Source organism: Balaenoptera ricei, chromosome 20, assembly GCF_028023285.1.
Source record: "Balaenoptera ricei isolate mBalRic1 chromosome 20, mBalRic1.hap2, whole genome shotgun sequence".
In the NCBI taxonomy this organism is placed as follows: Eukaryota; Metazoa; Chordata; class Mammalia; order Artiodactyla; family Balaenopteridae; genus Balaenoptera; species Balaenoptera ricei.
In genome coordinates this window covers 58,239,680-58,255,494 of record NC_082658.1, presented here as the reverse complement: position 1 = coordinate 58,255,494, position 15,815 = coordinate 58,239,680, and the positions used below count along the sequence as shown (strand labels likewise).

The 15,815-nt window shown below is 45.0% G+C and overlaps 1 protein-coding gene across 1 annotated transcript in view; it reads right to left on the bottom strand.

Annotated features, from left to right (window-relative positions):
• SHISA6 (shisa family member 6) overlaps window positions 1–15,815 on the bottom strand; it is a 263,604-nt gene that overhangs the window by 136,135 nt on the left and 111,654 nt on the right. The window contains exon 3 of the mRNA XM_059908067.1: window positions 5,904–5,999. Within this exon, the coding sequence (XP_059764050.1) occupies window positions 5,904–5,999 (96 nt within the window). The remainder of the gene's footprint in view (window positions 1–5,903; window positions 6,000–15,815) is intronic.

Below are 15,815 nucleotides of genomic sequence, written 5' to 3'. Positions count from 1 at the left end.
ATGAACCCTTCTCTTCCCGTCACTCAGTTTGCCCTGATCGTGTAGAAGCACATCCCAGATGCCATCCATTCCCTCTTGCATCCATCGGATGGATGAGTTCCCCCACCACCCCCAAACTGCCCCTGCCAAGCTCACAATGACCTCCACGTTACAAGTCACACCGCAGTCACTTCTCAGGCTTCACCTCCCCTGACCTCTCTACAGTTTATAACAGCTGACGGCTCTTTCCCGGAAACACGGATTTTCTTCCCACTTGATTTCCAAGACTTCACCCGGCCCTGGTTTTCTTGCTTCCTGGCTACCTGCTCCTGACTGGTCTCCTCTGCAGGTCCCTCCTCACCTCCCCAACTTCATCTCTTCTTCTGGAGCCTCTGCTCACCCGCTAGCTGATCTCACCCAGCGTCTGGCTTCATGTACTGGAAACTTCCCCGTTTACATCCCCAGCCAGGACAACTCCCCTGAACTTGACATTTCCACGTGGGTGATTAAGAAGCATCTAAAACTTAATATGAAGTCAGATTGAATTCACGTCACCCCCAGCCTCTGCCGAAACCCTGGCCCTCCCACAGACGTCCCTCTTCCTAATACCTCAGACCCAAAGCATCTTGTTTTTCATTCTGCCCAGAGTGGCAACCAGATCATCAAGTGACCCCCAGGCCCTGGGTGGTCCAGCCCCTCTCTGACCTCACCCCCTACTGCCCACACCCAGGCCCCATCTGCTCCAGCCTCACGGCTGTCCCTGTGCCAGCCAGGTGGGCAGTGGGTGGCTGTTCCCTTGGCCTGGGAAACCCTCCCCCCGCCACAATCCAGACAACTTGACCCTTCACCTCCTTCAGCCTTTGCTCAAATGCCACTTCTTTTCTGAAGCCTTCTGGATGCTCTTTTTAAAAACTGCAACTCCTTCCTTCATTCTCGGGCTCATTTTGCTCCCTAGCTTTTAACTCCTTTTTGACATACTTCAGAGATCTACTTCTTTCTTTCAGTATGTCTGTCCTCTCTCTCTGGCATGTAAAGTCTGTCTGCTGCATCCTCAGGGCCTAGAAGAGTGTGTGGCACAGAGCAGACGCTCAGCATGTGAGCTGATGTGGAGGATGAACGGCCAGGTGGGCAGCAGTGCCTACCTCCTCCAAACGGGAGTCACTTTGGGGCTCCCACCTTTCAGCAAAGGCTTCAGGGATTTCTCTGTCTGTCTGTCTCTTACACACACACGCACACACGAGCACACACACACACACACACGGGTGGAAAGGACCCGAGGAATAGTGCCGGTCAGCACACATCAGATGCATTTGCTGACACCACCACCTGGAAGAACTTGGGCCTGGCGTGGCCTGGGCTACACTGGTGGAGATCAAGGGAATTAACAGTAGGTCCCATGGGAGTTTCTGGAAAGCATCTTCAGGCTTTTTCATCCAGACTCAAAAACAGCCAGCCAGCCTGAGATTTTTGACCAAACCACCTGGACAGCAGAGGGTGTCCGTAGGTGTGTTCACTGAGACAGACCCTGAATAATTATCTGAGGAGACTGAGCCTCCTTTCTGGAAGGACAGACCCTGCTCATCTGGTGTAAATGCTCTGACTCCTGATCTGTCTTTTTTTTTTTTTTTAATTGAAGTATAGTTGATTTACAAGGTGGTGTTAGTTTCCGGCCCGTCATCTTTTTGTGACTTCCTGTCTTGTAAAGTGCGTCCTCTAATAAAACAGCCATCAGTCACCGAGTGCTCACGACATGTGGGTCCCGCTGACCCACCGCCCCGCCCACCTCAGCCCTTCCGTCTTCACGAGACAGGATGTGGGGGGCTTGAGTACCTCCTCTGGAAGCAGGTCTGGATGGGATGAAACAACGCTAACTGTCTGCAGTTGACCTGGGCAGGCCACTCAACGGCTCCAGCTTCAGTTTTTCCCCAGTAAAAGTGGGGACAAGAGCTCTCCCGCGGGGTTACTGTAAAGGTGCAAATAAGACAGCGCCGGCACGTAGTAACTACTTGGTAAAGAGAAGCCTTTATCCTTGGGCTTTCATCGTGGCAGCCCGAGTAGACCCTCTGTGCCCTTAAAGACTGCCCTGGGTTCCCGCGGGAGAGTCTGGGGGCTCTTGTCTAATCAACAGAGGAAAAGTTATAGGGGAAACTTGGTCTAAACTCATGGCCACTCTGATCAGTATCTTCCTGAGACTTGACTCCCATTTACCCCAAGGGATGAGCAAGCAGGAGGTCAAAGAAGAAATCAGAGCAGGGAGACATGCAGAATTAGTTCCCTAGGAGAAGGAGAAAATAAAAGGAAAAGTAAGGATTATAGGAAAAGGTGAGATCACATCATTCAGTTAGGAAGTCCTGCAAAGGGGCCTAAGTACGAATTCTGGTGCCTGTGAGCCTAAGGCAGTGCTATGCCACCTTGGAGGCTGGCCAATGACCGTGTGGCCCCCTAGGCTAAAATGTGGGGTCTCCCAACAGGACAGAGATGCAGCAGGGGGCCTTGGTGGTTAGGAGGCCCCTAGGGTCAGAATTCTATTTCTTCTAATGTCTCACCTTCTCCAGCCCATTAACAAAAGAATATCTACTTAGTTAAGCTTCGTCCAAAGAATTTAATTATCCATGTACCTGTGAATCTTGTTATAAAGCAGGCAGACATATATGCATCCTCAACCCCTACTGTCTGAATTTGGGGAGCCCCACTGGAGCTGGAGCACATGCCTCTCTGTGATGCCTCTGGGACCCATAAAACGGAGCACAGGACTGGGAGGGTCCCAGCTTCCAGTGAAGGTTCCCAGCGCCATTCAGAACAAAGACCATCTATGCTCGGTCTCCGATAATCAGAGTCTGAGAGAAATCCATGTTCAACTCAGTGATGTGGTCGGTAGGTCAATGCTATCACCTTCTAAAACAGGTGTCAGCTACCCCACAAGTTCCGAGAGTCATAGTGGGGCTATGCTATGGGCAGGTGCCACCAGAAGGCCTAAGGCACACGTAAAAAGCAGGAACAAAAAAAAGGAATAAAGGGGGAGGGACCAGAAAAGCAGTAATTGGAGTTGAAGCAAAAGTAAATAAAGAAAGAAAAGGAAGAGAATCAAACACACATGATGGGAAACAGCCCCAGCTTAGATGTCTCTGAGTGGTCCCCTTCCCATGGGGCATTTACATGGGGCTGCTTTACTTATAAGTACCATTCAGAGCTGAACTTGGTTTGTTCTGAAGGAAGCGAGGATAGAGCTTGGCCCTTTTCCAGAGATCTAGGTTGCGCAGGGATAAAGGGTCTTGATATTGGAAGGGAATCTCCATTTCCAAATCCCCACTCCCACCCCAATCTCTTATCATCTAAACAGGAAAATACACGCAAGGTACATTCCCGGAAAGAGGAGGTTTCAGAGGCCTTCTTGAGTGGAAGGGAATGGAGAAGAGGATCTGGTAAGGGTGATGGACCAGAAGGACAGGCCATGCACACACAGGAGGGCTGGATGAGACCACAGAACAAGATGAAATGGGGAAATAATAAGCAGAGGCCACAGCAAAGCCGCCACACGCATGGGCGGGGTAGAGTCTCCTGGATGCCCAGGTAACAGTTACTGGAAGGACAGATAAGGATAGAGAATCACCTGTGTGGCTCCGATGGAGGTCTAGCTAATTTGAAAGCAGCCTCACATCCACACCCATAAATACATGATCGGGCTCCCCTGTGGCTCTGATCTCATCTCCTTCTAGCCTGCTTCAACCACGGGCCTCCTTCCTATATCTTGATCTACGTGAAACCTACTTCAGGGCCTTCCTGATTCCCCTGCCTGGGATGCAAGTCTCTGTTCAATTACCCCCTCATCCGAGAGGCCTTCCTTGACAAGAGTAGCTCCCCGCCCCCTTTACCTGCTTTAGGTTTTCTCCCTGCACTTAGCATCAAGGGTTTATTTTGTCTGCTTCCCCCAGTGGAATATGAGTTCCACAAGGCTGGATTCTATTTTGTTTTACTTCCGAATATTGCTTAGTGCGTGGCAGGCCTCATGAAATATTTGTCGAATGAATGTGTGTACACAAAGCCATAACTTTTATAATATACTTATAAAGAGTTCTATTGATTGAACTGTTGGGTGTTTCAGGTTGGACCAGCTATAAGGGGCAGGGTAAGGGTGGGAAACCACTGCCGTTGAGAAGACTTAGTAATAAGTAAGGGTAGAAAGCACTGCAATTGAGAAGGCCATGTTCTGTTGGAAAGATCCCGATTTGTAGCTCTGCTCCGTGGGTCATGGGGGTGTGGTAACCAGCCTCCAAAGTGGCCCTCCAGTGGCCCTCAATGATCCTAGGCACCCAACATTCACACCCTTGTGTAGTCCCCCATCCTGAATAGGGCTGACTTGTGTAACCAATAAAATATTGTGAAAATGATGATGTGTAACCCATGGCCTTGGTCATAGAAGACACTGTGGCATCTGTCTTTTTCTTTCTTGGATCACCCATTCTGGGGAAGCCCAGCCACCATGCTGTGAGGACACTAAAGTAACATTGGAGAGAGTGGCACGGGGAGGAACTGAGGCCTCCTGCCAATAGCCAGCACCATATAAGTGCACCACCTTGGAAGCAAGTCCTCCAGCCCCAGTCAAGCCCGATTCAGCTGATGCAACCCCTGCTGATACCTTGGCTGTAACCTCATGAGAGACCCCCAAGCCAGAAGCACCCAACTCAGCTGCTCCCAAATTCCTGACCCACACAAACTATGTGAGATAAGAAATGTATATTACTGGTTGAAAATGCTACATTTTAGAGTAATTGGTTTCACAGTGATATATAATTATCACAAAGCAGATGACATGGGGGTCACATATCCCAGGCTTGAGTTGATATGAGTACGTCAAGGATTGTGTCTTTTACCAGTTAACTGTGAGGCCCATTTCCCCTTCCCGAGCCATCTGGTCCCAATTTGATTCTGCAACTCTTAGTAGCCACAAATGCCACCTGTATCCTCAATAAACTTTATTTAGACACAAAGAGACACAACAGAAAATACATACACAGATACAGATTTTTTTTTCTCTATAGGATGAACAAACATCACATAGGGAATTTAAAAATTGGGTGCATGGAATGTAAGAAAAAATTGCAAAGTTCCTTGTTCACTCACACTTAAAACAAACACATATTTCAGGGGAAGACAGGGATATACCATCCCTACAACAGAATTCACAGTTGTCTATAACAGTACACAGGTGTTAGGAAGGTGATCAAAGGAGTTAGGGATCCAGTTACTCTTGATATGACAGAATGCTCACAACACTAGTAGAACTCTGTTTAAACAAAAGACAGAATCGAAGATGCCACACCCCCTGCACAGATGCTCTGCAAGCTGTCGGCTAGGTCATAAAGCAGCTCAGCAGAAATGCCACGTTAACTTTCAGCTTGTGGCTTGAAGGTCTGTGTAACCTCTACCTTTGTGTGCCCATCATGGAGCATTTATATAGACACACTTAGGACGCCAAAACTCTTGACATGCCCGCTGGCTTTGAGACCCACAGTACAGAACATTGACATCAGTTTATAAAATGTGGCTTTCAAATGGAAAGGAATAATAGCCAAGAGGAGAACAAACACTTTGCAGATGCTGCCACATCTGTCGGCAGTGTTTCCCACCATGCCACCTGTGGTCCCCTCCCACGGGGAGCCACTGGCATCTGTGTCCTGCTCCACGCCGTGGGTGGGGCAGGACGCATACCTCTTGGAAGTCTATTATTGCCTTCTAAAGTCACACCTGTGACCTCCTGGTCACTCCTCTCAGAAGCCACACATGTCACCAGGATAAGTAGCCATGGAAACCACCCAACTTATCCTGTCCCGGACCAGCCTCTGGCCTCCACACCATCTTCACATTTCAGATCGGGGTTCCCTAGGCAACCTCCGTATTTTAGTAAAAAATGGTTTCCACTGTACCCTTCGTGTGTCCTCTTCCTAACGTGACAAATCCAGATGAGATGAAGTTATGGAGATCAGGTCCTCCACTTCGGTAAGCATCCTTCCCATAATGTCCTGCAAGAAGATGGGGCAGAATTACCTGGCACATCCATGACACCAACAAGAAGACAAATGTTGCTGCTCCAGTTCACCCAACAATGATGGTGAACTTAATTTCAAAATCAGCAGCTGAGTCAGAAGGTAGAAGCAATCAAGGAAAAAAAAAAAATATATATATATATATATATTATTTTATAAATTATATATAATATATATTATAAACATATAAAGTACATATATGAAGTACGTAATATATAAGTATTACATACTTTATATATATTACCATTTTAAATACATACACATATATGTGTGTATATATATACACACACACGTACACGCACATATAACTGTGCAACAAAGAAGAAAGTTCTGGGAAGCTGATGTTGAAAGGAGAGGTGGGAAAAAGGGCTTGACTTTGGCATTTCTGACTGAGCACATCAGAACTTCAGTCTGTTTGTCCTACCATCCTTTCCTTTGTTCCAGCTTCCTTCTTTCTTTTTCTTGTCTTATTCCTTTGGTTTCTTTCTTTACAAAGCGTAGAAGTGCGGGTCTGATCAGAATGCTCTATGTGTGTGTACGTTTATGAATCACACCTCATCCTATGAATTATAGCCTTGTGGCTTAGGAGAACTCCAATATCCGCTGAGGCTGAGAGGTAGGGTGGTGGCTCTAAAACACTGGGAAAATATTTATTCCTCTCTCGACTTTCTGTAGTAAGATTTTTATCCCTCATCAGCCTCATCTATCCATCTACCTGTGGGGTTGGGGTGAGGAAAAGTCCGAGGACAGATTAGGACCCTGGGAGAAGACATTCAAAGAGAAGAGAAAGAGCTAATATTCTGTTTCTGATATTCAAAGTAGGATTTCACAATACGCTTGAAATACAGGCATTATAAAGAAAAGAAGGCCTCTCTAAACACCATCTTGAACTATGCACATGTGAAAATGGAGAAAAGCCGTATTTTTGTCATGTTGCCACAAGAGCATATTAAAAACTGTACTTACAATTATAACAATGTGCAGACTACCTAAGATGTAATGTTAAGTAAAAAAGTGGAAGAAAATGCTATATTAAGTATGATCACAACACGGTAAAAAAATGCAAACCAGTGTATTAAACAAACAGATTGAAAGAAAACACACCTGATACTGACTACCACCTTTAGATAGTTGGAACATGAGTCTTATTGCTTCTCTCCTTTCAACTTTTCTGTATTTTCCAAGTTTTTTTTCTATAATGAGTATGTAATTTTTATAATATAAATAGGTAAAATACATTTCCAACAGAAAAATCTATGATAAATGTAAAGACAACCTAAATCACATTTTTTCTTAGCGAGGCACCCTCTGCATTAGATCTCAAAAATGGGCGCGTGTCAGAATCATCTGGAAGCTTTTAAAAATACAGATGTCCCGACACTACTCCAGGGATTCTGGTTCAGTTGGTCAGGGTATTTTTAACGAGGTCTCTAGGTGGTTCTAATGTGCCACAGGGAAGAACCATTGCCCTAGAGTAAATGGATAAACAACAGAATTTCAGTTTGTTCAGGTGGGTGCAATGGACATTTGCTGGGGTCCTCATGGGTGCCCAGCACCACCCACTATTTAGGTTCCGGACTCCAGCATCCTTCCCCTGAAGAGTGACGTCCGGCTGGCCCTGTTCCTTCCTTCTTCTCCCAGATCAAAGGTTCTCAACCCTGAGTGTGCATCAGAAAAACCAGAAGGGCAGGTTCACACCTGCTGGGCCCCGCCCCCAGAGTTTCTGAGCCAGTACATCTGGGATGGGGCTCCGGGTTTTGCATTTCTATCAAGTAGCCTGGTTGATTCTGACGCTGCCCAGTCTAGGGACCAAACACTGAGAACCGTGATCCTAGTGCATGAAGAGTATAAGAGAATTTTGTCATTGTTTCCCTCATGCCCTCCACTCTGGAAATAAATACCTCCCTCCTCAGGGCACACAGCTTTCCACAAGGAACTCCCTTGCTTTAAAATAATGTAGTCACAACCCAGAATTTTATAGAAAAGAATTATTGGAGCTGAACTAAGAGGCTTCTGCCCATATCCCAAGCCATGTCACAGCTCCAGAAATCCAACTCTAGTCCTGGAAAAATGCAACTTCATCAGAGGATGAAGGAGAGAGGGACAAGGGGCGTGTGGAGGGGTCATTCCCCACCACTGTCCCTCCCGACAACAAAAGAGTTAAGAAAAGGAAGTAACAATTCTGAACCCTTATAAATTTGGACCTCATTAATTCAGAACCTCTGCTACATCCTGCAGAGTTTGGGCTGGTTTATTTTTGTGCTCCTTATAAATAAAATTTTTGATAAACAAATCAATCCTGAGAAAGATGGCACATAAGACGGTGCCTTTGCTACTTCAATTCATTCTTATCTGTCAGCTGGAACAAGGTCCCTCAGGGCTAAGCACTGCACTACTGCTTTGGGGTTGTGCTTGACTGAAAGCCAACTAAATCACCCGATCACCTACTATGTGCCAGACAAAGGGACAGAGCCTCTGAAAACACGGTTTAATCTGACGTAGCAGCCGAACATTCTGTAGCATTATGCAGTTTACAAAGATCATTCATATATATTATTTCCTTAAAATTCTAATCACTACCAAGTGGTAAGTTGTCTATTATTATTCCCCCACTTTATTGATGGAAAAACTGAGGCCAGGGGTGTCAAGTCGGAAGATGACTGAACCATCACTAGCATCCTGGTCTTCTGACTGCAAACCCCATGTCAGTTCCGTGCTGTGCACCTGGCTTCGTTTACTCCTCACAAGAGCCCTGTGGAAAAAGGTCACATTCCCAAGTTCATGGAGCTAGTCAGTGGTGGACCCTGGATCCCAACCAGGTCTACCCGCCTCTAAATCCACACTCTTTCTACAACCCTCTCCCTAGCCAGCTCTCCCCTCAGTCTGAACAAGTGCAGTTGTGATTCTTCTCTGAGGCTTTAGCCAGGAACCCGGGGAAACGCTAAGCCAGGAGAAGCCCATGTGATGATTCCCAAGTTCACAGACGTTGGATCGCAGACGTGTGGAGTTTCACGTACTGAGGTTTTGAGAGGAATGAGGCAGGACCAGGAGCACATGACAGGAATAAGGAATTCTATGGTCAAACAGGTCTGGAAAATACTGAGTTCAAATGAAAAGTAAATACAAAAACCAAGTCTAGACACCTGTCACTGGGTACCCAAGTCTCCAGGGAGCCTTTATATTTTTCAACAGCACCTCTCGGGACAGCTGGAAAAGGCATGGTGGCAGTTTCAGCTTTTGTTCGAGCCGTGGTCCTCAAACTTGAGTTCATCAGACTCACATGGACGGCACAGATTGCCCAGCCCCAGCCTCGGAATTCCTGATTCAGTGGATCGGAGGTGAGGCCTGATAATTTGTTTCTAACGAGTTCCCAGGTGATGCTGATGATGGTCACAAGTCCAGGGACCAGACTTTATGAACCACTGTGTTTCAGAGAACTATGGGCAGGTCAGTCTTCAGCCAGATCCGGGCCAATTCAAGGTCTAGAACCATTCAAGGTCTAGAATGAATTATGTTCTCTGTACCCTCCAAAGGACCAATCACTTCCTTCAAGAGCAGTGTGAAGAGAATGGTTGGTAAACTGAAGCCCTATGCAAGTGGACGGTCAGATGTGAGGAGAGGCAATGCCCCTTCTTTGCCTTGGGGATGTGCAGAGTTCAAGGGTCAATGATGTGAATGGTATGAATGGGTATCACAGAATTCTTTAGCCATAACACAGAGAGCCACCCCCTTCACTTTTCTGCAGTTATGACCCCAAGTCCATGCTCTCCTGCTGGCCATCGAGGCAGGAAGCTAAAGGAGTACAAATTTGCCCAAATTGCAGTTCCAGAGAAATGGCCCTATATCCAGCAGAGCTCCAGGCAGAGGTAAGCGGGAGCTCTGTGAGCACACGTAAGTAGCAGGAATACACACCCACGTGGCAACATCACAAACACACAGCCCCCGATCAGGAACAAGGGTGGTCTCAGGTTGCACAGAGAGTGTGCCTGCCCCCACCTGCTGGACCAAACTTGCAAAGCCGCATCTGGATGACGAGGCCCCCTCCAGATCTGTCCCTGCCCTCTCACCATCAGCATCCTTCAGAAGTCAGGAGTCACAGGAACAGCACTGAGGGACAAGGGTCCCCAGGTGGGAAGCAGATGAAAGCTAAAGAGAGGTCTGGGGCTGGGTTGCTGGAGTTGTCTGATGCTGGTGGCTCTGACGAGAAAGCGACCTTGAGTAAATAGAAAGTTTCTCTATAAAAGAGATTTGCTGCAAGAAACAGGAGGGAAAAAATAAGGTAATATCTGAATGGTGACCTCAATAAGATTTAAGAGAATTTCGCATCGGTGAAATTCAATCAACAGCCATGGAGGGGGGGTGGGGGAAGAAACTGATCAGGACAGTTTGCCTGAGTTGCAAAGATGGACGGCTGGGTGGATAGTGAAGAAGTTGGTGAAGACAATTCCAATGAGAGAGATGCACTGGGTACTCAGGAGGGAAGGATGAAGAGACGAGAAGGATGGGAGGAAGGAAGAGACAGAAAGGACAACTCCAGAAGTCACTATCTATTTCAAATAAGATGCCCAGGAGAGAGACACAAGGGATAATTCAGAAACAATAATTAAAAGTTAATAGATTTTCTTTTGAGCAGGTGGAAGCCTTTAGTCTTGAGTCAAATATCAGACTATATATTCGAAGGACAGATATCTAAATATATATATGCTGGTGAAATGCCATTTAGGAAAAAAAGGGGAAAACACAAGCCAACTTCATAAAACACTAACTCTACGGAAAGTGAAGCCATCTTTTAAAGAATTTTGAGACTTTTATTTCGGTAGAGGGGAGGGGATGGGGGAGAGACAAAATGGCTGAAGGGAATGAAGAAGTACAAACTTCAGTTATAAATAAGTCATGGGGGTATAAAGTTCATCATGGGAAATATAGTCAATAATATTGTATCAAGTCTGCACGGTGACAGATGGTAACTAGGCTTACTATGATGATCATTTTGCAACGTATATAAATGTCAAATACTAATATAATATTGTATATCAATTATGCCTCAATAAAAAAAAGAATCCAAGAAGTGTTTTTTTCTCGTTTTGCTGAGTTTGGTTTGTTTGTTTGTATCTGTTTCTGGTAAAAGCACCTTCTAAAAGCAAAAGTATGCTTCTTTTTGTCGAACTTTAACAATTTGAGACTTCTATATCAACCAGTAATGTAAATAAAGTCCGTGCTCATTAATAAACCAGAAAAAAATTAAACTCTGATACATCAAAAGCAATCATGAAACCGTAAGTCAACGGATAGAAACATACATTTATATTAATATCAAGAACACACAAATAACTTCAAATTATTAAGAAAGTAAAACAACCCAATAGAAAGAACAGGCAAAAGAGATGAATAAGCAAGTCATAGAAGTGAAAACCGGAAGAGCCAATACACATAAAGTGGTGTTCTATCTCACAGGTAATCAGGGAAATTCAAATTAAAACCATAATGAGATATCATTTCACACCCAGTAGACTGGCAAAAATGAAAATGCCTGGGACTCTGGACACGGATAAGCAGAAACAAGAACTCTTGCACACTTCTGGTGGGAGTGCAAATTGGTACAACTGCTTTGGAAGGAACTTTGGTGACGGCTAATAAAGTTGACAACAGATGCACCACAGAACCGGCAATTTCACCTTCAGGTCTATGCCCGAGATAAATCCTCACGCGTGCGCATAGGGAGATACACACAAGCATGTTCATGGACAACACTGTTTCTAAAAAAGACAAACTGGGAAAAAACCCTGTATTCCCTACCAGTAGAAAAGGGATAAATCGCGGTATATTCAGACAATGTAATCCTATACAATGGTGCAGATAAAATGAATCAGAGCTGTAAGTACCAAAATGGACGATTCTTAGTTATGTTGAGAACCACCCTGAACTAGCTGAAGGCAAACAGGATGACATCACAGAGAGTTTTAAAACATGCAACACACCACTATATTGCTTAAATATGTGCAAATGCAGTGCTATACAAGTACAAAGAAATTCATGGATGTGATAAATACTGACTTCAGGGAAACAGATACTTCTGGGGACATGTCTGACTCCTAAATAATTATTTTATTTTGTTTCTAAGATAGCTATAGATAGATTCATTGATAGATGATGGACGAATACATAGATTAAATAGATGATCGATAGACACACAGATGGAAAGGTTACCCAAGTATTTTACTCACTTCCAAATTATTCTCCAACAATAAAGGAAACAGAGAGTTTCCAGTTTTTAAGAACTCAGAGACTAAAATATCCTCAAGTCCTCATTGGGAGAAGAAAAAGCTGCCCAATGATGAAATCTGTCAAGCAAGGAGTAAAACTACAGAATTTCTAAAATCATGGATGTACTTATTTGTAATCTTTACAGTACACAGATCCAAAAATTCATTAAGAAAAGATTGGTAAATTAGATTGTACATAACATTTAACAAATTGTCTTTATTGACCTAAATAAATTTGAGTGATACTGGAGCTGCCCTGGAAAATCTGGTATGCAAATAGGGCAATAAAAATATATTATTGTGATGAAATAAAACCAGAGGTAGCTTCCACGATAGCGGGAACAGTGCTCCATCTTTAGAGCCTGCTTGCAATGCGTCGCATGCGCTCAGAACAGACAGGGAGCTGGTCTCTGGGAAGGTGGCAGGGAGCTCGATGGTGCTGGCCAGGGCCCTGCTCTGAAGCCACTTCACTGCTGACCTTCCTCACGGGAAAACAGGCCACAGACCAACATCAAAACACGTGTAAAACCCTGGGGTTTAACGTGTGAGAAAGGGGTTTCCGTTTGTTTACAAAAAGCTCCATCATATCAATAACAATAACCAACAACAACGATAATAATAATATACTAGAAAAAAATGCACAAGGAATATGAATAGGGAATTACCCTCCCCGCCCCCCCAAAAAAGGAAAGAAAAAAATTTTTAAGTCAATGGAGATATAAAAATGTGATTAACCTTAACTCATAATTAAGAAAATGCAAATCAAAACATGAGCTATCTTTTTCAAAAGATGAATCGATTTGGCAAAACTGAAGCATTTGATGAGACCCAGTGCCAGGGGAATGGGCTTTCTCATTGCTGCTGGTGGGAGGATAAATTAGTGGTGCCTCTTTGAAGGACAGGCCATTGACTTAGTGTCTCACTGCTAGGAATTTTCCCTACATATATGCTCTCAAGTTTTTCCATAAGATATGAACCAGGCTAGACAGTGCAGCATTGATTGCAATACTTTCTGTCAGTGGGGGACTAAGTCAACTGGAATCTGTCCAAACAATGGAATACTACACAGCTGTTAAAAAGAATGAGGCAGGTCTGTGTGTGCCGATGTGGGAAGAGCTCTAAGGTATAGAAAGTGGGAAAAAAAGCAGAGTGTAGGGCAATGCTTCAGTATTATGCCTTTCATGTAAAGTAAAAATGAAAATAATATACACAGAGAGACTATATAGAGACCTGTTGCAGGTAGACTGGTTTGTACAAAACTTTTTTTTTTCTGCAAATAATCTTGCAAACGAAATACTAAAACTATCTTTCCTTTGGGGAGAGGGTCTGGAAGGAAGGGATGTGTTTACCTTTGAGTTTTATTACTTCCTGTACTGTTTGAATTTCCTAAACACGAATATGTGTTATTTTTCTTTTTGCACTGTTGACAGAGTTTATTGGGGATTAAGGGAGTGGGATCATGGGCCATTCTTTGTTTTTCTCTTTGTACTTCCTAATATGAAAAAAAAAACCCTCTAATAACAGTCATTTTATAAAAAGAAGTATAGGGGCCAGGAAGTGAGAGGAGACACTTCTCCTTGTGTAAGTGACACGGCATTTATCTAACGCAGACCCTAATACCCACCTGGCGGGATGGTGGTAAGGATTAAATGAGATCCTGTGTATAAATCGTTTTGTCTAATACTCCGCACCGATAAGCCTCAATAAATGGGGGCTCCTATTCACATCGAGACCACAGTCTTTCCTCTTTCCCATGCAGGGAACTCCCTGGGGTCTTCTTATTCTGTGTGTGCCCTCAGCTGACCTCAGGCCAGAAAGATCAAGAGGAGGAGCTGCAGAGAGCTTGGGCTTTGCTATTTGGCCTGAGAGCTCTTCCCCCAGGAAACCCTACCCTTCTAGGTCCCAAGAGCACACACATATGGCTCCACGAGGGATCTGGGGCTGGGAGCCAGGAGGCCTGCATTCCTCCATGCAGTCGTCTTTGGTTGAGTGAATAAAGTAGCTCTGAGCTAGCTCTACCAAGGTTAACTGGGGGCAGGCCAGGTCGAACTGCAGATTGCACTGACAACGACTAGTTTAAAAATCTCGAGAGAGCAGCTGCTGGGAATGCTTTCTGTGACAATTCTAGCGCTTGCTCACACAAGCACATGGGGACTGTTTCCTCCAGAGTCGGTGCAGTCAACAGAACTGTTGGCAAATACTCTGGGCAACCCCAAAGATCTCCCCTCTGGCGTCTTCCCTCTGCTGACTCCATAGCCGGGAGACCTAGGGATGGGGGCCAGGTGTGCAGCCCACCTGGTGAAGGTCAGGTGTCCACGGCTGTGAGGGCTCGGGTAAGCAATCCCAGATTGCCAGAACAGTATGGGAACCACCTTGCCCAATATTCCCATTTGACAAAGGAGGAAACGTCAACCCAGAGAGGGGGAGGAGAGGCATTGTCAAGGTCACACTGGGAGACAGTTTTGGAAACTGGCCCACCTCGCCCCCGATCTTGACTTTCAATTTGGTGCTTTTCATCCTATTACCGTTGTGCCCTAGGAAAGTAGGGGAATCTCATCAGATACAGAAGAATGAGCATTTCGAGCAAGGTGGAGTAAGGGCAGAACCTAGAACACAGCTTGGTAACCATTGCACTAGGGGACAAATCCTCCAGAAAGTGTTTCATAAAAGAACCCCTTTCAATTCAAATTAATGTCCTCTGAATCATCAGTTTGGTTAATTTGGACTTAAGAAAACTGGTACTTTGTGCCTGAAACCAAACCAAACAAACAGACAAAACAAAAACAACAATATGTACTCTGTAGAGGTCTCCAGCTGTGGCCAAGGGCAAACTCTAGGTCAACTTCATCCACTGCAATAGGGGGCTCTGCTGTGGTCTCTTATATGTTACATATGCTTTGGGGTAAGATTTTTTTTTTAAAGGAAGTATTACATGACTCAAAAATAAAAGTTTGAAAACCACATCTCTAGCGCATCCTAATTATTTACCAAGGGGATGAGGGAGAGCCTTATTGGTGATGGCATTAATCTTCAGGGATTTTAGAAGGATGAAGCCCTCTCCTCCTCCTCCAGCCATTGGGATAGAATCAGAGAATGCTACAACTGAAGGAGCGTTCAAGGTCACCTTTTCTAGCCTCAAGACTTACAGATGAGGAAACTGGGGCTCGGAAGGGAGAACGAACAGTCCAAGATCACTGCTGGCTGTGACAAAAATCCGCATCTTCCCAGATCAGAGCTCTCCCCAGTGCCCACGCAGCCCACGGCCTCCTCTGTACTGGAGGAAAGAGTGCAGAGGTTGATTTCTATTTCAGGGGACCCCAGTGTGCCATTTATTTTCTCTTTAGATGTGCTGACTGTAATCCTCTTGGAAAGATGCCCAGCATCTAACCAAATTCCCATCTCTGCCTATGACACCGTTTCAGTTGTGTCTCATTGAGAGCAGGACCCTGGCCAAGAGGAGGCCTGAAGAAGGCCTGGGTAGAAGAGACAAAGGATGCAGGGAGGGAAGAATCCTTCCTTGCCCCAAACC